At 41.5% G+C, this 24871-nt stretch overlaps 2 protein-coding genes across 2 annotated transcripts in view; both read left to right on the top strand.

The window, feature by feature from the left end:
- met (MET proto-oncogene, receptor tyrosine kinase) overlaps positions 1 to 4664 on the top strand; it is a 105721-nt gene extending 101057 nt beyond the window's left edge. The window contains exon 21 of the mRNA XM_033635475.2: positions 1370 to 4664. Within this exon, the coding sequence (XP_033491366.2) occupies positions 1370 to 1658 (289 nt within the window). The 3' untranslated portion in view covers positions 1659 to 4664. The remainder of the gene's footprint in view (positions 1 to 1369) is intronic.
- An 18167-nt stretch (positions 4665 to 22831) lies between these two features.
- LOC117262325 (F-actin-capping protein subunit alpha-2) overlaps positions 22832 to 24871 on the top strand; it is a 39798-nt gene continuing 37758 nt past the window's right edge. The window contains exon 1 of the mRNA XM_033635222.2: positions 22832 to 22966. Coding sequence (XP_033491113.1) covers positions 22883 to 22966 — 84 coding nt within the window. The 5' untranslated portion in view covers positions 22832 to 22882. The remainder of the gene's footprint in view (positions 22967 to 24871) is intronic.

Below are 24871 nucleotides of genomic sequence, written 5' to 3'. Positions count from 1 at the left end.
AACAGACAAGACATTCTATTGTTGTAGCCCTCCAACAGCATACGGCGTTCTTGTCTGCCACTCGAAATCACCATGACCATGAGGGATAGCGTGCACCTTATCTGCACGATCAGTAACGCGCACATTACGTACGAGATGAACAAAGCTGTACGATTATCCATCTTGCTGTTGTTCGAAAATGCCGGTCTGCCGCCTGACTCCAGTTGTTTATTATTAAGTGACGTAACAGGTCAACCGGAAAGGGAGCCGTATTAACCCGCTGAAACGACGCATATCGCCACCTAGTGTTGAGGAGGAGGACATGTTCCCGTCAGTAATTTGATTTTCTCAGTTGCATGTAAACTGGGACAAGGACAGAAGTCTGATTAGACGCCAAAATCAAATTTTGAGCATAGCTCGATTAAGCTGTGCATGTAAACGTAGTGAGTGAGAAGGGACCTGCCACATCTACTATTACATTCAAAAGGTCATTATAAAGAGCGAGAGAGTCTGTGATGGAAGGCTGATGGATGAGTAAAAATAAACACAGGACTTTCACCCTGCAGAGTTTGTGTCCTCTGAGAAACCTCCCTCCCACAGTCCAAAGACATGCAGGTTAATTGGTGACTCTAAATTGTCCGTAGGTGTGAATGTGAGTGTGAATGGTTGTCTGTTTCTGTAGCTATGTTTCCATCCAAAAGTGATGCGAATCATTGGGAAATGCGCATTAAAAGAAATACAAATCCTGTGTGTTTCCATTAAATGTACGGACTTTGGTGAAAACTACAAACTCGTGCGAGTTTTCCGCAGAACCGGAAACAAAACAAGTTTCGCATTCTTCTTCTTCTTCTACGTTTTCTGACGGTTGGCAACCAGCTTGTCAATGCATTACCGCCTTCCCAACCCGGAGTGTGGATATCACCATGGAGAGAGGTGTGCTACGTCAGACTTAATTCGAACATAACTGTTTCCATCCCCCGTTTTGTGAATCAACATTTTTTTGAATCAACCAAAACCCGGCTAAAGCGAATGTATTTTAGTTTGTGCGAATCAGGGGATTTTAATTCGAATTTTGGCGTTTCCATCATAATTTTCCGATGCAATACTTCTAGATGCACATCTAAACAGGCTGATGGAAACATGGCTTATGTGTCAGCCCTGTGATAGTCTGCTGACCTGTCCAGGGTGAACCCTGCCTCTTGCCCTGTGTCAGCTGGGATAGGCTCCACCCCCCCGCCGCTAACCCTAGCAGGATAAGCGGTCGCGGAAAATGAATGAATGAATGAATCATGTTATCTGTGGACTTATTATATAACTGATTAACTCAGTGAGCAGGATATTTAAATCTGAGAAGCTGGAAAAAGACTCTTCTCCTTTCCTCTCCCTCCAGTTACACGGTGATGATCGAGTGCTGGCATCCGAAGCCGGAGCGGCGGCCCTCCTTCTCCGAGCTGGTGTCCCGCATCTCCGCCATCTTCTCCAGCTTCAGCGGGGAGCACTACGTCCTGCTCAACACCACCTACGTCAACATCGACAAGATGAGCCCTTACCCTTCCCTCCTCAGCTCCACCACTACCACTGCAGATTCCTCCTCTTCCTCACCCGACCCCTCCACCTCCACGTCCCTGCCCACCCAGTCCCCGTTTTTTTGCCACGTGGAGCGAGAGTGCTGCACCTGAGCGAGGGAGGTGGAGGTGCAGTGAGAGAGACTCAGAAAAGAGCAGTGAGGGGATGAAGAACTACTGTATGGAAACACTGGACACTGTATGCTGAGGAAAAACAGCTTTCAGAGCTGTGACTGTTACTCAATGTACATAGATCATCGACCTTTGACCCTCTCGAGCATCGCCACACGACAGGGTCCTCCATGAACTATATGGCTGACCTTATGGACTTTTCTGACCTTTCATTGACCCCGGGGAGCATGAGGTCAGCTTCCTGCGTCCTCTACAAGACAGTTACAAGGATCAGGAACTCCTCCTCGAAGATTCCCAGCGGACAAAGCCACCGTCACAGAAGCACGACGCCATTCATCAAACACCCAAAAACAATCATTGACTGCTTTACCCACGCAGGGAGAGGATCGATTTCTGCTTCAGCTCCTCTCTGGGTGGCATGTGCTTCGATACACACAGATGTGGCTCAGACCTTTTTCGCTGTCTGTAATGTGAATGTTTGACAAATGGCCATGTATTGTGTCGTGTAGAAAACGTCACACCTCCTGCGCCTGCACTCGACAGAGAGAAGGAAACCTGCTTTGATAGACTGTGGCGCCTCGGGTGAGTAAACCAAGGCACCGCGGAGGTCGATGGAGGCAGTGTAGGTGTAACGTGTGAAAAAAAACCCCTGCTGCCTGTGTGCAGTTCACTGGATGCTTTATTTGTATAATTGCATTTGGACAAATTGCTTTTTGCTTGGAAAAAAAAGCGTCTCAGCGCAGCCTCGCCGTGACTCACCTGTGTGAAATCCCCAAATGTTTCCAAGTGAAAAGGGTTACGAGCCAACATTCATTTTCCTTTTGTTTTTCTCCTGAATCGTCCCGTCATTTCATAACCGTAACAACATGCACACACCTGAAAGCTTTGAGGTTTTCTTGGGAAGACGAAGGAGAACAAATGTGAACCATGTCCTGCGTGTCAGATCTGTCTCTTTAACTCACACGTCACTGACGGAGAACATGCTCTACATGATAATAATCATACACAGACGAAGGACATGATTATTTTAACTCACGTTTGTTTCCTTTAACCAAAAACCCAAAAAGTTCATCTGCAGCATTTCATTAGTTCAATAACTTTGGTCAAAATTTCAACAGAGTTTGTTGTTCCTTTCAGAGCTTCAGCTTTACGTCTGTGTCCTCGTCTGGCCTCAAACCAGGAGTGTGTTGTTATGTGACTCTCAGTGACAGCTGTACATCACTGTAACTTTATTATTATGAAGAAATGTTTCAATGTTAAAAGGCTGTAGCAGCGTGTTTGCAGATTTTAGCTTCTGAACCACAACTCATGTAGACTTTGCACTTGTGTTGACCATTTTTAAACCATTGATTTCTATTCCAGGCAGCCTCTGACATCCACTCATTTCAGTTTAGTATGAAAATCTGATTCTTGAAATCTGAGCGTGTCATCCATCACAGTCAACATCAAATCTCCGTTAAGTTTTGTCTATGATTGTTGCGTTGTTATGCAGTTAAAGTGCAGATAGAGTGTGTGCTACAGTACGTGATACTGTAATGTAGAGATATGCCAATTGATCATCATATCGACTACTGATGATTAAAATGCTGAGGCCCCTGAGGATTTATATTTGAGGGCATATGTATTCATAAATTGTGTAAAAATCCTCATCATGTTTGCTGAAGTAATCTAGCACTAATTTCCTAAAAAAAATAGTTTTACAGCAGAAGCAGGGAAATCGTCGTCTTAATTTCACGCCTTCTTTTTCTTGTCAAAAAGTGGTGCCTGTTGGCGCTTCGTAACTCAACTCTTTCACCTCAGCCCCCGGTGGTTTATGATCCCTGCTGCTGGTGTCTGTGTCTTTCTTTCTTCACACCTGAACTAAACCACAGTGCTGTGCCAAAATAATTATCGCCAACTATGTTGCATGGTTGTAATAAAAAGTGTGAGTATGATAAAGTATCAGTATCAGATAGGGTTGGGTACTGTACTTGGTGATTTTAAGGGTATCCACCGAATTACATCGGTGCCAGCAAGTACTGATTTACGTTAAATCAATCAGTGCCAAATTGTGATACTCAGCCTTAACGATTGACAGTCGGTCGGACAGACAGATGTGTCACACTAGCCTCACGCTTCTAGTAACCGACGTCACTTAAAGCATTTTATCAGATTTCATTCATGACTAAAATATATTAGAATATATTCAAACATTTGCTTCCATCAGGGCATTTTGTGCATGTGATATATGATGGATTACACGACTCACAGTTTCAAGAGTTTTTATATTGTACTGACGTAAACAGAAACTAACGGCTGTTTTGAACAGGAAAAAAACATTACCTTTTCTAAAACACATAACTGATAAAGTAAAAATAATTTGTCACAAACTTGATAAAACTTTCAAACCACTGCAGAGGTCATTTCCCCCGTGTGTTTGCTTTGTGTAGCAGATGATGTCTCTTTGTGTTTATGTGAATGGCTGCTGATGTGACTGGGCCATTGACAGACAGGTATGAATGTTTGCTATGACAAGAAAATTGCTGTACTATATTTTTGTATCGATGATGAGCCTCTTGTTTTAAATCTGGTCCGACCGGAGGACCAGCGGGGAGTGGAAAGTGCCACGAACGACGAACAAAGCCAACTAATCAGTCTTTTGTTTTCTAGACAAACCACTGCCATTTTGTAAATAAGAGAAGGGATCACATGGATGTGTGTGTGGGCTCGCAGCATGCAGAGCCTGGCGTCTGGGCAGACGCTCATTTAGCTCCCGATCATTACGGTTAGATCACTGTGCAAACAGTAAAGAGTTAACAAACCTCACAGACTGCTGTCACTTTGATCATGTGATTCTCCAACACGTTGTCTGTGCTGAACACTGTCTGATCTCTGTTCTCTGTGTGTGTGTGTAAGATTTTGTTGTACATAAAAATTCCTGAAGGTACATGTTCCTCTGTGATGTCAAATCAACTTTGTCAGTGTAATAAAGCTATACTATCAGAGTTACTCCTGTTTTGTTTTGTTTTAACATAAGAAAAGCTGAGACAGAGCACAGCTGTACAGAAATTTAAAGGTACAGTTCATCCCAAAATCAAAAACGCATTTTTCTCTTACCTGTAGTGTGATTTATCAGTCTAGATTTGTTTTGCCGTGAGTTACAGAGTGTTGGAGATATCAGCTGTAGAGATGTCTGCCTTCTCTCCAATATAATGGAAATAGATGACACTCAGCTTGTGGTGCTCAAAGCGCCAAAAAAATAGATTTGAAAAACTCCAGTGAGGTCATAAACCCATGCAGTTTAAACCTATCCACCATATTTTTCACAGAAACACGGAGGCAAAACAGAACGCAGCCAGCTTCCGTTTTTTTGTGCGACACTTCCGGTCCAGCACTCTTGACCACTGTGTAAATGGGAATCGCCTTGTTGTTTACCTTGTTGAGTTTAGCTATATATATATGTATATATACATATATATGTATATATATATATATATATATATATATATATATATATATATATATATATACAGTACAGGCCAAAAGTTTGGACACACCTTCTCATTCAATGCGTTTTCTTTATTTTCATGACTATTTACATTGTAGATTCTCACTGAAGGCATCAAAACTATGAATGAACACATGTGGAGTTATGTACTTAACAAAAAAAGGTGAAATAACTGAAAACATGTTTTATATTCTAGTTTCTTCAAAATAGCCACCCTTTGCTCTGATTACTGCTTTGCACACTCTTGGCATTCTCTCCATGAGCTTCAAGAGGTAGTCACCTGAAATGGTTTCCACTTCACAGGTGTGCCTTATCACGGTTAATTAGTGGAATTTCTTGCTTTATCAATGGGGTTGGGACCATCAGTTGTGTTGTGCAGAAGTCAGGTTAATACACAGCCGACAGCCCTATTGGACAACTGTTAAAATTCATATTATGGCAAGAACCAATCAGCTAACTAAAGAAAAACGAGTGGCCATCATTGCTTTAAGAAATGAAGGTCAGTCAGTCCGGAAAATTGCAAAAACTTTAAATGTGTCCCCAAGTGGAGTCGCAAAAACCATCAAGCGCTACAACGAAACTGGCACACATGAGGACCGACCCAGGAAAGGAAGACCAAGAGTCACCTCTGCTTCTGAGGATAAGTTCATCCGAGTCACCAGCCTCAGAAATCGCAAGTTAACAGCAGCTCAGATCAGAGACCAGATGAATGCCACACAGAGTTCTAGCAGCAGACCCATCTCTAGAACAACTGTTAAGAGGAGACTGCGCCAATCAGGCCTTCATGGTCAAATAGCTGCTAGGAAACCACTGCTAAGGAGAGGCAACAAGCAGAAGAGATTTGTTTGGGCCAAGAAACACAAGGAATGGACATTAGACCAGTGGAAATCTGTGCTTTGGTCTGATGAGTCCAAATTTGAGATCTTTGGTTCCAACCGTCGTGTCTTTGTGAGACGCAGAAAAGGTGAACGGATGGATTCCACATGCCTGGTTCCCACTGTGAAGCATGGAGGAGGAGGTGTGATGGTGTGGGGGTGTTTTGCTGGTGACACTGTTGGGGATTTATTCAAAATTGAAGGCACACTGAACCAGCATGGCTACCACAGCATCCTGCAGTGACATGCCATCCCATCCGGTTTGCGTTTAGTTGGACGATCATTTATTTTTCAACAGGACAATGACCCCAAACACACCTCCAGGCTGTGTAAGGGCTATTTGACCAAGAAGGAGAGTGATGGAGTGCTGCGGCAGATGACCTGGCCTCCACAGTCACCGGACCTGAACCCAATCGAGATGGTTTGGGGTGAGCTGGACCGCAGAGTGAAGGCAAAGGGGCCAACAAGTGCTAAACACCTCTGGGAACTCCTTCAAGACTGTTGGAAAACCATTTCAGGTGACTACCTCTTGAAGCTCATTGAGAGAATGCCAAGAGTGTGCAAAGCAGTAATCAGAGCAAAGGGTGGCTATTTTGAAGAAACTAGAATATAAAACATGTTTTCAGTTATTTCACCTTTTTTTGTTAAGTACATAACTCCACATGTGTTCATTCATAGTTTTGATGCCTTCAGTGAGAATCTACAATGTAAATAGTCATGAAAATAAAGAAAACGCATTGAATGAGAAGGTGTGTCCAAACTTTTGGCCTGTACTGTATATATGTATATATATATATATATATATATATACTTTCACTTTCTGCAGAGATACCTCCACATCAGAACTATTGAGGTTTTTATGTTTGGAGTCTGTTGCCCCGCCCTCCTCAGACTTTCGTTTGGGCATTTTTGACTTAGTTCTCTCAACTTTTCTTCTTCTCCCTCTTCTTCTTCTTCTTCTTCTTCTTCTTGTTCCCATGTGAAACTGCTCAAAACAACGTCTGTGGATTATCTTTAGTAAGTGGGTCATGATTTCTGGAATTGCATTGATGTTGAGTTTTTCAAATTTATTTTTTGGCACTTTGAGCACCACAAGCTGAGTGTCATCTAGCTACATTAGCAACTCACACCAAGACTATATAGGCAGATAAACAGCTCTACAGGTAAGAGGAAAGAAATGTAGTTTTGATTTTAGGGTGAACTGTCCCTTTAATTACAACACACATCATATCCATCTACATGGTGGGTATTGTGTAAGTGATGAGCAGGATCAGTGTCACAATGAACAGATGCAGATGTAACCACACGCTGATGTAGGTTTTGAAGAAACCTAAACCTTGAATATCTCGAAGGTTTAAAGGTCTTAGAACAAAAAAAAAAAAAGTCGTCACTGAGACAAAGAGAGATGATTATTTCAGTCTGGATCAACACACTGTGATTGTGCAACATTTGGATCACACGGCCCTCTCCTTTGTGTTTGCCTTTTGTTAACAGAAAGTCTCCTTTTTGTTCCCACTGCTTGATGGTGACCTTTGACCCTTCACCTCCAGCTCCCCTCTCTTCTTTTGATCCCTGTAAGAGCTATGGTCTAGACGTTCCCCCTCCCTCTGTCGAACTGAGCCGTGACCGTGGCTTTCAGGACAGGTCGTCCTTTCACAGTTGCAGGAGTTTTGTGAAGTCGCACCGTACAGTACACGGTCTCACTTACATGAGCCTTTATAGAAACAAGAGAACTCAAGCTTTTGAGCTACAGATGTTTAAGTACATTTCTGCTCTTGAAAGACTGAACTTTTTGGCCTCTGTGTGGCCGCTTTTCCTCTGAAACTGTTTTAAAGGTGCTACATGTAGCATGTTAGCATCAATATATTACTACAACATAAAGAGAAAATAAAGGACCAAATTAGAGGCCTTTCACAGTTCATTTTTCCATTGTACAGAGTCACTTTGACTTTTGCATGGACAGCTGGCATTTTATTTCAGTTTTGGACTGTACTGCAAAGTTAAATTTCTGTTTTTGTGAATGGAGTCTGGCGGGTTTGAGATAACGGCTTCAGTCCCCACAGGAAAAGGTCGTCTGACAGCAAAGGAATGTGGTTAAAACATTTCAAAACACAGCATTCATTTAAACTGAGTCAGTTTTGGAAGCTTTGTTCACCATGGAGCCGTTTGAGAAAAAGTTTTCCTCATGAATTCATTGTAACTGGGGATGAGTAACTGATCTACAAATGGCCTTCTAGGAGGTGAGGTATCCCTTTAACTCATAATAAGGATGTTGTTAGCTGCTTTTGTCTTATACTTCCCTTAATTTGATTCTAAGCAGCATTAAAACTTCCTAAAAACTTTTACATGTGGTTTCCTCACAGCTGAGGAGCCTGCGACTGAGACGGCAGCCAGGTTAAGAGAAGCAGACACAGGTATGAAGGCTGTGATTGAATTTTCCAGGCCATTAGGACAACACGGACCATCAGATGTAGTTATCTCCCACCTCGCTCAAGTATCTTCGCCCTGGGGTTTAATTTGCCCCGGTGAAATCCACGTTAAGCCCCGGCTAACATGAGCATGAGGCATGTCTGTCTTTGCATCTCACTCTGAGCATCCATCTTTCCTGCCACGCCAGGCTTGTCGTGTCTTTCATCACCCATCACTCTCAGAGCTTCACTCAGCCGCCTCCAGAGCTACTGCGCTCCACTAATCATCGGTCTAAGACTCTGTTTTGACACAGTAAAGCCCTCTGTATGCACGAGACACAAAAGACATCATTTTGCATGACTTATAGTCACAAATTTAGTGACTTAAAGTTTTCTAGTCAAAGAAATGCAGCTGTGTTAAGAATGCAGTACAAGACAAACCTTTTTGAGTGTTTAGTCGTCACTTTTGCTTCTAAATTTTTTTGTAAAACATCAGATTTTATGAAAAATTAAATATTGTCGTTCAAAAAATGACTAACACTATAATGCATATTTAAAAATGAATGCATAAAGTTAATGCAATCTGTCAATTCATAACATAACAAACATATTAACAATCTCAAGTCAGCCTCTCCTCTCCCTGTTCCTAATCCCCTCTGAAGTCCACACTAATTCTCCCTCTTCTTCTCTACCTGTGTCAGTTTGAGTATTTGTGTGTGTGTGTGTGTGTGTGTGTGTGTGTGTGTGTGTTTGCCCGTCTCCTGTTGTAAGTGATACATGTTAAAAACACGGCCACACACGTGTTCAAAGAGAGGACAGGTGCGGCTGTTGATAGGATCACAGTAAAAAGTTAAACGGGTTGAAGGTCTTTGTACGAGAGTCATCGGGTGATTCAGCAGTGTTGGTATGTGTGTCAGAGGGACTGCTGAACCCAAACACACACACACACACTTCCTAGACTCACATAACATCGTTTCATGCACACACACACACACACACACACACACACACACACACACATATCTACAAGCGTTTACTTGCAGGTGTTAAAGTGATCGTCCACTTAGAAATTTGCTTCTTAATATCAAACACTGACCCCCTGAAGGTTTGAAAGGCGACTGTTAAACGTTTCTGGTTTCCTCACTGATGTAGAGCAGCTTGAACTCAGTCGGTTACTGATGGATTTCATAAATAATAAGTCTGGTTGATATTTGAAAATCTTGGGTATCATTGAAACACACACACACATGACCTCATCATCTGATAAAGCCAGTCGGTGCCATTCTGACCTGCTGAGTCATCTCACCCTCATTAAACTGTTAATGAGTTTTGGCCAATGAGAAACCAGGGAGGTAGATGGCACTGGATGGTAAAGTACACCCACCCACCACCCCCCAAACACACACACACACACACTGACACACACATTCCTCAGATGCCTCAGCTGCCTGCATTAACGATTCTCATCTGATCCGTCATGGTTTCGTTTGTATGGATCCATCAGGATGAAGCTTTGACACAGCAGAGCGGCTTGTTTTTGGGTTGTTGGCGCCCCCTGTTGTTTCTCCATCGTTTCTGCACCTTCATGGACACCTCACCCAGCGTACTATGGCTGCTGGACAAAATAATGGGAACACCACATTAAAGAGAAGTATTGTAACTTTGAAGTATTGTTGCATCGCAGCTGCAACATGTGAGTCACAGACTGGCTGCTGACGAGCCGCACTTATCAGTTGTAAGAGATTACAGTTGGTGCTTGACGTGATGGAAGTCCATAAAACAACGAGGGGTGAATTACAGAGTTGCAAAGAGGCATACGTCAGTGTTCACAAGCGAGGAAGGTTTCTTTTTCTCTTTGTAGATGTTGGTCCATATCTGGAGCACCTGCTTTGTTTTACTCAGATCAAAGTACTGAAGCACTTTCTCCTTTTTAAACTGGCCAAAGTGAGTCTCAACATGGAATCTAAGGACAATCCTGGCTGCATCTAAATGTCAAAATCAGTGTTTTTTTCTAGGAGTGGAAAAGCTGTGTCTATCTCTTGGTGCATTAGTCACATGAACTCTAAAATGATTGAGTGTACCAGAGGACCGTTCTTTAAATCAGCACAGAAAAAGACACATAAACTGCATCAGAAAAACAGCTGTCATCACAAATCAAAGCTCCCTGACAGGGATAGGTAGCCAACAAGATGATTTCTAAATGCCACAGAAGCCTCAGTGATCGTCAGCACCTCTGTGAACCTTAAAAACTCTTAAAAACGTTGCATCATGAACTTCACTGCGCCTTAATTTATGGCAGGGCAGCAGCCATTTGGAAACCACTTCTGTCCAACTACAACACAGAGACACAACCTGATGTAGGACATAAAGTGGAGCCTTGAGCTGTGGGGGAAAGTAACTGAGTCTGATGATTCATCCTGTACTCTATGTATGAACACGTTTACACTGGGATGAAGCCAGTGGGTGCCCTTAGCCATGTGAAGCTCAACTTACGGCCTGTGGGCCAAATCTGGGCCGCAATAGGCTGCAGGGGGGCCACGGGTAATTTTCTATATTAATACACACTGGGAGGTATTTTGTTCTTTGAATGTAAATAAGGTGCCAGAGAATAAGAAATGCACTGAAGTAGATGCAAATAAATGGCAGATAGTTTTCATTTTCATTTTTTTGAAACATGAGCTAAAAAAATACTGTGCAAGACAGCTAAAGCCCAAAGATATGCAACGAGATGAAACTGAAAAATGACCTTGAAATGGACACAAACTGACCACAATGACGCATGAAACATAAAATAACACAAAAAAAGAGAAACAATTTTTTCTCAAAAGGGACACAAAACGACGAAAAAGAAAGGAAATGATCTCAACAAACAACCAAAAAGACTAGAAGAGACACAAAATGACCCAAAAAACACCCAAAAATTTAAAAGACATAAAATGACCAAAAAAAACCCCACAAATTTACCTCAAGAAGAAACAAAATTTTCTTGAAAGGGACACAAAACAACTAGAAAGACACGAAATTCTCTAATAAAAACAACCAAAAAGACACACAAAGTAACCAAAAAACAAAATTATTAGAAAGAGACATAAAATGACTGAAATGAATTTCCTTCAAAGATAAGCAAAATGATCTTGAGGGGCACAAAACACACAAAAAAGACACAAAATTATTTCAAAGAAAAACAAAAGGACTGCAAAGAGATGCAAAACAGCAGCAAAAAGAGGCAAACCACCTCAGACTCTGTGTGGTGAGGCCCTTACATACCTGTGCACAGGGGCCTGTTGTCTCATAATCAGCCCATGCTGATAACACCCGTCATACACACGGCTAAACGAGTTAAGATCTGTTGCATGCACACTCAGATTAAATCAAATGGCTTCAATTATCAGATCTTCACTGAACTATTATGGAAGAATCTGAAGGACCAAGTGCAGATTTCTACCTCACGTGTGTCCACATTAACACTGCACATCTCTGAAGATCTGAGCAGACACATTTCATAAGTGGTATGATAACATTTAAGGAAACACGTATGTTTTTCTGAAGGCTCAGTGTCGGTCTTTTTCTTCCTCTGAGTGTAGCAGGACATTTTTCTTTATAAGGACATATAACATGTACAGCCTCCTGATTTGTGTTCTCTGCTGACTCCTAAAACTGTCACAAGCTGCATCCTTCAGTCACGTGGACAACTTATGGACGTCATTCCTCAAACCTGCGCTGTCTTTGTTGAAAGTGCTTTAAAGTTTTTGCTCCCTCATCTTGAATCAGCTACAGAGTCTCCTTAAACTAGATTATATTATAAGCACAGGGGCTTTTATTTCACCAGTGAATGCACATGTACAGTTACTGAACACTGCTGATTCAACTGTTTGCTGGAAATTTTGTTTTTAGTCTGTTGCTCGTTTCATTTATGGTAATTTTTATTGTTGTTTGTTTTAACTTTTTGCTGTTGTGTTTTTCTGTTTCTGTTCATTCTTTTTTATCAAACTTGTCACGCTGTCTTAGACATAACTTCCTTGCAAAAGAGATTTTGAATCTCAATGAGAATATTCATTGTAAAATAAAAGTTAAAGGTCCAGTGTGTAGGATTGTGGGACACATATATATATATATATATATATATATATGTGTGTGTGTGTATGTATATATATATATAGGCAGAAATATAAGAAATATAATATAATAAGTATGTTTTCTTTAGTGTATAATCACCTGAAACTAAGAATTGTGTTCTCGTTACCTTAGAATGAGCCGTTTATATCTATATAGGGAGCAGGTCCTCGTCTGAGATCGCCATGTTGCACTGCCATGTTTCTACAGTAGCCCAGAACGGACAAACCAAACACTCTCTAGATAGAGACATTTGTGTTGTTGTCTTGTGTTTTCACCTCAGCCCCCATAGTTAGCAGCAGTGGCGGAATGAAGTTACAATGGGTCCTAATGCTCGCTATCATGCATGTAGAGCCCAGTCTCACTCCCAAGTTGTCGAAATCCGGTGCTTGAGGCGTCAGAAACCTACAAAAAAAGGCATCATTTAACATTGGCATGATACGTGGCCAGTTGCTGTGATAGTTTAACGGCGCCCGGAGGCATCAGGGGGAAATGTGGCAGGACAAGGACGAAAGTTAAAGGGACAGTGCACCCAAAAATGAAAATTCAGCCATTATCTACTCACCCATATGCCGAGGGAGGCTCAGATGAAGTTTTGGAGTCCTCACATCTCTTGCGGAGATCCAAGGGGAGAGGAGGTAGCAACACAACTCCACCTAATGGAGGCTGACGGTGCCCCAGATTCAAACGTCCAAAAACACATAAGTGAAACCACAAAATATCTCCATACTGCTCGTCCGTAGTGATCCAAGTGTCCTGAAGCCCCGACATAAAAAGCTGTTTGGAAAAACATCATTTGAACTCTGTTTTTAGCCTCATTGTAGCTTGTAGCTCTGACTGCCTCTCTGGGCACCGTGCTCATGTGTGTGCGCTTGCGTGAGACTGTGAGACATGGGCACCGCCTTCATGTGTGTTCACATGCTTTCGCTGGTCTCACGCGCAAGTGCACACACGTGAGCTCGGTGCACAGAGAGGCAGTCAGAGCTACAGGCTACAATGAGGCTAAAAACAGAGTTCAGTGACAACTTTTTATGTCGGAGCTTCAGGACACTTGGATCACTACGGACGAGCAGTATGGAGATATTTTGTGGTTTCAGTTATGTGTTTTTGGACGTTTGAATTTGGGGCGCCGTCAGCCTCCATTAGGTGGAGTTGTGTTGCTACCTCCTCTCCCCTTGGATCTCCGCAAGAGATGTGAGGACTCCAAAACTTCACCTGAGCCTCCCTCGGCATATGGGTGAGTAGATAATGGCTGCATTTTCATTTTTGGGTGCACTGTCCCTTTAAGCTGGTGAAAGTCCATGTGGGGCAGGTCCATCATACGCCAACTTTCACCCGAGAGAGCAGTGTTCGCGACCCATAAGATTATAAAGCCAAACCCTGTTCTTTATTCTTTAAGCGTAACCACATGTTTTTGTTGTTGACAAAAAAAAAAGTCAGTTCGTAGTGTTGTACTGACACAGTGCTCTTATTTTGAAATTTCCTTTGAAAATGGAAGTGTATCTTGAAAGAAGAGAACTTGACACGGTGTCCCAGATCGTCAACAACCAACACACCCAGGGTACCTTGGACGTCAGATGTGGACGTGGAAAGCCCATGACCAAACGTGGACATGTGGCGAGGTCAGAGTGAGAATGAGTTGGCATAACTTGACACAAATAGAGATTTAACATTGGACAACATCAACATACATATTACCCAACAGTCATCACTGCAGATCTGACAAAAATATCAGAGAGAGTATTAATTAATCGTTTAATTGGCCAGTTTTATTATTGCTTATAGAAAAAACATATCATTTGTTTTAGATAGCTACTGACTATTTAAAAAAAGAAAAAGAAAAAAGAAAACCATGAAACAGATGGGTTTGCCTTTTCTAGGACATAAACAGCAAATTGCACCGTTTTAAATTAATAATATTCTTTTTTTTTAATCGTTTATCTTTGAACACAGGTATATTCCAAGTTGGCAATCTGAGCCCCCCCATTCCAGGGGCCCCTGTAATATGACACTGCCTGCACTGTCATTGTGTATTTACGCCCCTTGTTAACAGCCTCCCATGATGAACGGTGTCAGAAAAACACTGATTTTTTTAACCATGAAACTGTTTTATTCAGTGTTTTTACCGGTTTAAATCACCTGGTCTGTTTGTTTTAGGGAAAAAGAGACCTCTGTGGATAATTCAGCCCCCAGTAAAAACCTCCTGAACGTCTGGATTATAAATAAGGAGAGAAAACATTACATTATCAGAGAAAATAGGAAAGAGGTGAGGGGCAAGCAGGCCGCCTGCGACATGCAGAACAGGTAGGAAAAACTCTGATTATTTAACATGAAGCTGCTTTATTCAGTGTTTTACCTGCTTTAATCACCAGGGGTCTCATTTATAAACTATGTATGCACAAAATGAAGCCTTAAAGAGGCGTACGCCACTTTCATCAGAGAAGTTGTGATCTATAACAGACTTGATGTGAGAAACTTTGCTTATGAACATTTTGGAGACAAGAAATTGACGAAGCAGATGGTGAGGTGGAAGTCGCAACTAAGTCCCCGTAAACCCCACACACTGCTCCTTTAAATAAAATAAAATATAATGAAATCAAATAAAAGCAGAAAAAGAAGAAGACCCAGTTGTGACCCTTGATTCAGGCGGTTTTCTCCCATGTGATGTGGATGTCCTCCGGTATGTGCATTTTGTGTTTAGACATATGGAGGTTTATTTTTACAAATATTATGTTTATGTCAATATTTCTAAGATTAGAAACATCAAGCTGATTTAAGCGTTGCAACCAAAGGCTTCAGTCGTCCATTCTGTTAAAACATGACATGATTTCTGTATTTTCCTTCAGGATAAATCATCACAATGTGTTTCCAGCTGATGAGCGTCTCATTTTGGAACATGTTTCTTCCCTCGCGAGACACTATCTATCACACACCGACCTGTTTCTGCTTTCAACAAATCAAATTTGACATGCTACACATTTTCACCTTCAGCTGCAATGTGTCTGTGTGTGTGTGTGTGTGTGTGTGTGTGTGCGTGTGTGTGTGTGTGTGTGTGTGAGGCCTAGATCCATAACTCCACACGTGGTCCATGTATGGTGAGAACCTCTTCAGCTCAGACCTACAGGCTTGTTGGCTGAGGATGTTCATTTCAGCATCCAATCTCCTCCGAGGTTCGCGGATCCTCCTGTGTGACCCTGGAGATGAGTTTAGAAAAGTTTGTCATTGAGAAAGGCTTTAACAGTGTCACACTGTGATAGGTGAAAGAGAAAAACCTGATACATACAGGATGTGACACAGGAGAAATTTACCGTCAAACAGTCATTTTGTGGCTTGAGAGTGTCTGAGAACTTAATCTAGAAATTAAAAGTTGAATTCTCAAATTTCTCATTGACCAACCAGTGTGGTTTAAAGCCCCCTCGCCAGAATAACTCCTCAATCACCCAGACAAAAATGTAATCGCTGTGAAAGGACGGATAATAAGGGAGTGCTGGTGTACCGAGGAATTCCAGAGGAGTGTGATCACAGCCAGACTGGCGTTGAAAGCCCATATCTGTGGTTTAGTGGGGCACCAAAGTCCCACAAGGCCATGTGGAGGGTTGGAGGTGGATGTGGTATTTTTGTAAACCAGTGAGTCTTAACATGTTCAGCCAGGGAGAAGTTCAAGTCCTTCTCTATCCACACGTGGAGGTGACGGATGCAGCAGCAAAGCAGAACAATAATATGCAAAGAAATTAAAAAAATAAAATAAAATTGTTGAACCATACGTTGCAATTAATCCAGACCTATTTGTAAAACTGAAGCATCTTAACACAAGTCAGATTATTTTTTCACAATTATGGAAAGTTTGAAAAAATACAGCTCTGTGACAATTAAGCTCCAAAACGACCTCGTCGCATATCGGCACTTGGTCATGGACTTCCCATGTCGAGATATGACGTGCAAGGTACCCTGGGTGTGCACTACATTGGTACAACGTCCCACCTCACTGTGGAAAGAAGAGCCACAGGATGTGGAAAAACATGAGAAATCGCTGTAAGAACTAAAAACAGTCTCATGGAAAGAACCTGGCTTAGAATGATTTTGACTCAGTAACAGTTATATTAACTGTACACAAATGTAATGTTTGGCAGTACGTCCTTGTTCACTACTGCCAGGCAGCCTGCTTTGTGTTAACATTCTTCTGGTACCACTCGTTCTTGCTTATCTCCAGAACATTTAGTTTGATGCTCCCTGGCATTTTGGAGCATGCAACAAACAAGGCGTTGACACCTCTGTACATGCACATAGCTTGCGCTGTCTACTGATGCCCGCACCACAGTGTCTCATGTGAGTATTAACAAAGCTAAAGAGTCTATAACTATACGTAGCTACTGAGACGTCACCCATGAGTTTTCAGACCCCCATCTTGAAACCTGGATTATGGCATTTCAGCTGTCGCCATTTGGGGGTTTTTGGAGCCAGAAGTTAGAACACTATCAGCAGACAGCCTGTCACTCAAAGCGGCCTTCCCTTAATTATGCGTAACTTTAAACCTCAATAAAATGTAAACAGGTGAGTTCTATATAAATTCACGCCTGTACAGTTGTCATGAATGTTGAAATTAGCTACAGAGACCAAAACAGTTTTTCGTTCCAGGCTGTAAACATGTTTATTTCTGCTGCAAAGTTGGACAGTTTAACATGGGGGTCTGTGGGGACTTGGAGCCAGCCTCCAGTGGACATTAGAGGAACTGCAGTCTTTGGCACTTACGCACTGGCTTTATTTTTCAGCCTCAGAGGTTGCCACTTGGTAGCGCAGGGCAGATTGCTCATAATGACAATGCAACATGTGGATGTTCAGTGTCTTAGTTTACTGTTTTAGCATGCTGACATGCTAATTAGCACTCAACACAAAGTACAGCTGAGGCTGATGGGAATGTGACTGGTTTTGCAGATATTTTATACACAAACCAAACTATAGGGGAAAAAATTAGATTTCGCAGGAGGGGAGAAGTCGAGGGATCACCAGAGTTATTATGAGTCATCCTGAGGGGAGCTGTACATGTAGCCTTCTTTAACGTCTGATCTTGATTTTATTCACAGCCAACAAATTCAACTGTCTCAATTCATTGTCTGGGACTTTGTACCATCCATGGAAAGACATTTCTTGGGATACATGAGAATTTTAACCTGCTGATAGTCCCACAGGTGAATTCAGGAAATCACCAAAATCTTTAAAAGTGGTCATCCAGTGATCATGAATGTCTGCACAAAACTCTGTGATAATTCATCTAGTAGTTGTCGAGATACCTCAGTCTGGACCGAAGTGCAACCCACTGACAGACATTGCTATCGCAACAGAGCAACAACAACAACTAAAAGAAAAGGAAAAAAAACAGTTGCACGTATCATCTTACCAAAAACCACATCCCGACTCCACCCAGAGGTTCCTACCTGCAGGTTCAAGCCCCCATGTTAGCTCAACTCTGCAAACCCTCATCCATCTGCATCACTGCTGCCAACATTTCAACACAGCAGCTATTGAACTGGCACAAAGCAGACTCCACCAGATACTGTCAGGAGGTGTGGAAATACACTCTCAATCGTCCCCATGGCGCTGCCTCCTCCTTCCACTTTCATGCACTGCCAAGAAGACATTTCTCACACTGATACTCAGACGGCCAGAGAACAGAGAGGGACGTGATCACTCAGCGTGGTGTTACCAAAATGATACTCGCACACAAAAGTTGGGCTGCTTGGTCTTCTTTATCTTAACACTAAATCATTCTGCATCTTTAATATCTCAGCGTTTCGGTGTCTATTGAGTCTGCTGGGTGATTATTGTCCAAGGGGGAGCAGTGTAATGAGTATCCGAGGTGACTAACCAGTGGCTGAGGGTGACTCACACAGCGGGCCCCTTTTCAGATGCAGCGTTCTCAATGCCCCCTTTGGTCCCCAGAGGTGATGAGTAGCTCCAGTGTCGACACAATGGCGGCACTGCGGGCCATTCAAGTTCTCTGCAGATTACAGGGCTTTTAAAATCCCTTGGCTTGATCCTCCAGCGTGCCTCGTCATCCCAAATCAGGGAGCAGCACAATTATTCAGACACTTGTGATAGTGGCGGGGCCTCACTAAGAAAGGAGATAAAGGCTGTGATAATGTAGAGCTTCATAAATCATCATTTTAGCCTTTGTGTATAAAGAACAAGGTATGCTGAGCACAGGAAGGAATGAAATGTTACGGAAATAACACAAGTGAGAAACAGATCCAACAAATGAAGATGAAAAGGCTGGGCATGTATCAGGTCTGTAATGATAGAGTAATGGCACATGGATGAAAGAGAAGGTGAAGGATGGACAGAGTCAGGCTTGTTGTGAGACACGGATTATTATCAGCCGCTGTTGCCCTGTACGAGGGGTATAATAGGGTTTCAACATGAAGTGACCCCACCCAAACAAACACAGAGCTACAGTGTTGGCATCACATGAAGACTGAGTCTTTTCAAAGGAGGTATAAATTACAGTCTTAGAGGGAGAGGGAAGGAGTGAGGCACTGGGGAAGAACGTAGCCGTCAGGCAGTAGTTTAGTTTGAAGGGTTCATTTTGCAGCACAATGGGAGCCATAACATTACCTCACAAATCTACCTGTGAATAACAACCTCGCCAGAAAAACAGAGAGGGGAAAGTTGCGCTGCAGCTTCAGGTGTTTTAATAATGTTACAGAGGACGTGGAAAGTTTAATAAAGCTTCTGTTAAAAGTTGTCTTGTCTTGTGTCTTGTGTTTAGCTTTACAGTCTTTACTGCTGTGGTAGAAAGTACGTTGCAACTTCATAATTCTGCTTCACTACATTATGTTTCCCTCTCAGAATAATCCACTGGTTCATGCTAAAGAAATTAAGGTAACAATTTGCATGCATCTTTTTAAGTAATTCCAACTCTGGCATTATTGAGTAAGTCCTCTGAGTCTTTTATAATCTGGCAAACATCACATAAAGATGAAAAAACAATGACTGGCAGCTCACTCAGTGTAAAAGTCTATGATACAAGCAGGCAGTCCAAACATGCATCTGAGGCTCTGTGACTGTAGTCAAAAAATCCTTTATAATACATGGACAGGTACAGCTAAAAGCAAACCTATTTATTTTTAATTTGGGGCTGAATGGTCCATCTAACACTGGAGATATGTGTTTCTTATGATGTAGTGAAAAGTCACAGTGCGTGGATCAGGAGGATTTAGTGAACAAGACCTCAGTGACTAAAACAATCCCTTCAGCCAGACTTCCTTCTCCGCAGTGCTTAAACTGGATTCTTTGAACCTCCTAAAGCCAACAGTCATGTCACCATCTGTGATAATATTTAACAAACCTCTCTGTCTCACCCTCCCTCCATCTCAGTGTGGCCATTTGTATTCAGGATTAAGTTACATGTCATCTTTTTTTTTCTTAAGCTGGCAGTGTGAGAAACAGAGTGAGTCAGACACTGAAACTGAGCTCATTCCTCTCTCAGGCAGCAAAGTATGATGTTTAAACAAATAGTCTTAGTGCGCCATCTAGTGGTGAAAACCATGGCCTACACCGTGTGACCACATCTCTGGATAATCACAGGGCTTCCCCAGGTTTCTGGGATGATGATGAAGACATGCTCATACCTTAAAACATTCTATTAATGGGTGCAAGAGGAATGTTTTCTTTTAACAGCTCTTGTCTGTCGCATCTGACACCAAGGTGCCTTGAGCCAGACACTGAAGCTCAGGTGTAAGTGTGAGAGACTATTAGTGATACTTAACTTGTGGGAAGCCTGCTGACCATTTTCTAATTCACAATAAAATTTTCAGTGATCACACTAGGATTTTTTTGTACTTTGAAAATAATTAAGATGCCAAAGTGCATTAAAAGCATCAAAATAGGGCTTATTTATTTACTTATTTATCAAAAAAGTGCCAGGTGAAGATCCCCTGGACTCCTTGACAGAGAACCAGTGTAATTATTAATATATCAATTAATAAAGTTTGTTATTAACTGGCCCCTGGCCTCCTGGCGTTTTGCAAATGTGGCCCCTTGGCAAAGCGAGTTGAGTATCCCTGGACTATTAACATAAAGAAGATCTTGCTGTGATAGAACGTGAGTTGATTTTGACAAAAGAAGCTATATTCTGATATATTTTAAACAATCCAAAGACTCTTCATCGTGCTTTATTTGCGCTGATTTACAGGTGATAACAGGTGACACACATTAACATTAAAGACTGCACACTCTAGACCAGAGGTTCCCATCTGGTCCAGCCATGAGGTCCAGATTTCTCCTTAGTCATTAGTTCAAGGTCCACACAGTTTAATTTATTCAGTGTCATACTTGCGTTTGGTCGTGTCGTCAAGCTACTTTCCTGTCTCTGTGAAATACTCTGTCTCTGTTAGCCACTTATTCTACAGCAGGAAACGACACTTCAAAATAAAAGCTGTGTGCCTGAAATTCACTGTACCTAAAAATAAAATTAGTGTGTTACAAACTTGACATGATTGCAAGTCCCTTGCGGTCCATTTAGAATAGACCCGTGACCAGCCTTTGGACCGTGACCCACATGTTGGGAACCACTGTCATAGGGTCTAAAGTCTGGAGCTGCTCCACAGACAATGAACGGTGAATGATGTTATAATTGACACTGAGAGCAGCCACAGGATTGTTCATGGGTACAAGGGGACAATTTCTGTTTCAGGACTGACAACTGAGACCAATAAAATAAAGCTCATCTGGATATAGACAAGAAAACAAACATTCTGTAGGTCCATAAAATCTGTCTCCCATTAATCATCTGTGGAGCAGCTCCACTTTATACCAGATGACATCACAAGTTGGAGACTTAAATCTCTGGTGTCTGGCTCTGAGAGAGAGCAGCTTATGTTCACAAATAATAACTGAACTTTCCTCGGCCATGGGAATAACATAATGGAATTCTTGATTCATGGCTGGATGGATGGAGTAGGTAGGTAGATATTTAGGTAGATATATAAAAACACACTGCAGTGAAATGATTGCCTCGTCCCAGGACTGCTACAGAGAGCTGTTATGCATTTTCCATGGTATGCATTTCTTATTTCTCCTGGCTGTTTGGGATCAGTAGGACCCTATAAGTATAAAAAACGAAACATTGCCAACGATAATAAAGTCCCAATGTCCTCAAACACGTACTTCCTAGTTAACAGCGTCTTGTTACTGTTGCTAGAATTGACCAAATTTGTTGCCATACTACAAACATTATTAATGATAAATAAACAAGTTCCAGGTCTTGGACCTTGTCCACTTTCGTGTCAGGATCCAGGCTGACTTGGTGTATTGTGCTCTTACTACCACTAGATGGGACAAAAAAGTGTCCACAAATGAGGACAGCAGGTCAGAATGAAGTATAAGGTCAAGTAAACCCAAAATGTGATGTCCTCATATGAAGACACAGGGTCTCATATGATTTCTTTTTGTGGGTTGAATTAGAAAGTAGTGTCAGAAATCTGTCAGGAAAACAGGAAAGTCTTTTTTTTTAAAAAAAAAATTGCCATAGACCTAATTCACCTACCTGCATTTATAATTCATAATTATCTATTACATTTCTACTGTGTAATAGTGATTTAAGATACTTTTTTTTTTTACGGTGCAATATTCTTCAGTAGGCTATATGACTTAATTCTCACCAGCACCACTTGAATGTATATATTTATTCAACATACAATGCACATAACTGTACATATTTCTGCTTATTTTTATTCTTGTTTTAATGTATATATTGTCGTAACCATTATAGCATTATACATATTTTTTCTGAATAATTTCTGAATTGCTCTGCATCACTGAAAATGAGGGTCTCGCTCAATTCATTTCCTGAATCTCAAATAAAGGTTTGAATAAATGCATATAACACTAGTTTATACAGTGGAGTGTAGCATAATGCACATATTTGTATAGTTTTACCTTTTTACAGATTCACACAGTGAAGATATACATATTTTTCTTAATATTTTAAGTACTATGGTATATTTCTATTTCTATTTTATTACTTTTTATTTACATATTTCTATTTGATACTCTTAATTCTTGTAATTCTCTATTCTTTACATCAAAAATTCCCCCACGAGAGTCAATGAAGTATTTCTGATTCTGATAAATGATTGAATATAACTGATTAAAAAATACCAATATACTTATCAAATTAATTTTTTAAAATATTTGTATTATTTTCTTGGGTTTGTAAGACACCAAACACTTTATTACCCCGTGATAAGGTAAAGTCTTTAGAGATATGATCGGTGAGGAATCTGCAGCGCTCTCTGAGCTCAACCGAGCTGGGAATCCACCCATGTGATGACGTCACGGGGCTCTGACAAGCTGGTGGTGCCGGAAGAAAAGATGGCGGATCATGAGGAGCAGCTATCCGACGAGGAAAAGGTAAGATGCCAATTTAATTACAAGATAAACTCAGTCTTTGGGGCGCGCAACGTTAGCGCTCGCATTTTGAGTTGCATCTGCGGTCGGTGTCTCCGGTGCATCCCGGTGTCGACCGGCGGAACGTAATTAGGAGAAACGCCGGGCCTCAGCAGAACCGCTGCTGCTTCTGCTCTTATTATTTTTAGCTCAACTTCCGCTCATTTGCGAATCTCAAACGGAGGCTCCTTGTACGGTCCTGACTCAAAATAGGAACCGTGTACATATTACAAATTCACCTCCCGCTGCCTTTTGGTCCCGGGGACGTGTCGGTTTGGCTCCGGGTCTCCGGTTTTTTGTGTTGGGGAAGTTTTCACACACCTAACGTTGCTAGCTTGTTAGTTTAGCATAGCCTGCTAACAGTTAGCTTGACTTCACTAACACGCCCTTTCGCTGTTTGATACCGCTGTTCTGTCACACTGAATAACTTACACTGAGAGTGGAGGGTTGTCAGAGTGTTTTATACAGAACAGAGTTTAATTAGCCGAGTGACAGCAGCCATACGTGTTATACAAGCTAGCAGGCTAATTACTGTATCTCTGGTAAGTGTCGTTTAACAGACAGTAAAGAGATGTGACAACTGTGAGCTGCAGATGATCAGAAATACTTTATTGATCCCCGGGAGGGAACTGTGATGCAAAGCTCAGAGAACTGTAGAAGGAGAAATAGGAGTTTGTAAAAATATAAATAAAATATTGAGGGTGACAGTTTTTTGATTTCCTCCTTCTGCAAGTTTGACCCAACCAATTTTGTAAGGGACTGTTCTTTACTTGTCAGAGGAGGGGTCGGCTGGGGTGTGACCCTCCCCAAGCTACAGATATTCTTCCTAGAGCCTCCCTGAGTGACTGCTGTGTGTCAATTCACCAAAACAGGAACACTGTAAAAAAAAAACATATTATCTAGCATACACTTGAAATGATCTAATGACACATACCTGTTCAATTTAAATACTTCTTGTAACTTGTTCCATGTATTTGGTGTGAAAAAACTTAAAGTTAATTGTTCACTCTTGTCATGCACGCTGGTTAGATCGTGCAAATGGTTTATTTTTTTTAAATGAGACCTGGCATATCTATTTTTAAGCAACTGTCTGTTCCATATGATGTGTTTAATGAGCATCGCAAATTTGAAAATCCAACAGTAATTTCTGTTTTTACTGTGTTGTTACTGCTGTGATAAATGGTGTAATTTTCGTGATTTTTATAGGAAACATGCCTTCCAAACCCACAGCTTTAAAAGCGGCGGTAAAATAAATTCAAAATACAACCATTTAAACTTATACGCCCCTCCCCTAAGCCAAAATACAAAAAAACATGAGTCCCTCCCCAGTGCTGAAAATATGTTTTGACATGCCAGTCCTTAATACTGGAAATGTTCCCTATCCATTTGAGGAGGAAATAAGATATTATCATATTCCAAGGAGGCGCGACTTACCAGTTTCCTGTAACATTTGGGTGATAGGGACAGCACATCTTATCACTGATAAAGGCTAGTGTAAGCATATTTATTGCACAATTTCACATGCACATTTTCCTGTTCCTGTTCATCATTTTGATTCAGACTCTGTGTACACATCTGTTAAACTTTATTGCTGAATTCCGTGCACAACTATACAATGAAAGGTGGGTTTCGTCACTGTCACAACAACCCACTCCCTCCCATGTCCTTCCTTAATTCTCTTCCACCAGATTTCATTGAACACATTTATTTAATTTTTTTTTAAAAAAAGTTATTGAAGTCTGAAATTCATTGCGTACACTAAATACATCTAAGAGTGGGAAGAATATTACATAGTCAAATAATTGTACAGACTATTGTATACTTAAGACAGTGTTATAAAGAACTGTTGTGCCTTTAAGTCCCTGTTGC

Source organism: Epinephelus lanceolatus, chromosome 5 (assembly GCF_041903045.1).
Source record: "Epinephelus lanceolatus isolate andai-2023 chromosome 5, ASM4190304v1, whole genome shotgun sequence".
Classification (NCBI taxonomy): Eukaryota; Metazoa; Chordata; class Actinopteri; order Perciformes; family Serranidae; genus Epinephelus; species Epinephelus lanceolatus.
This window is presented reverse-complemented; position numbering and strand designations above follow the sequence as displayed.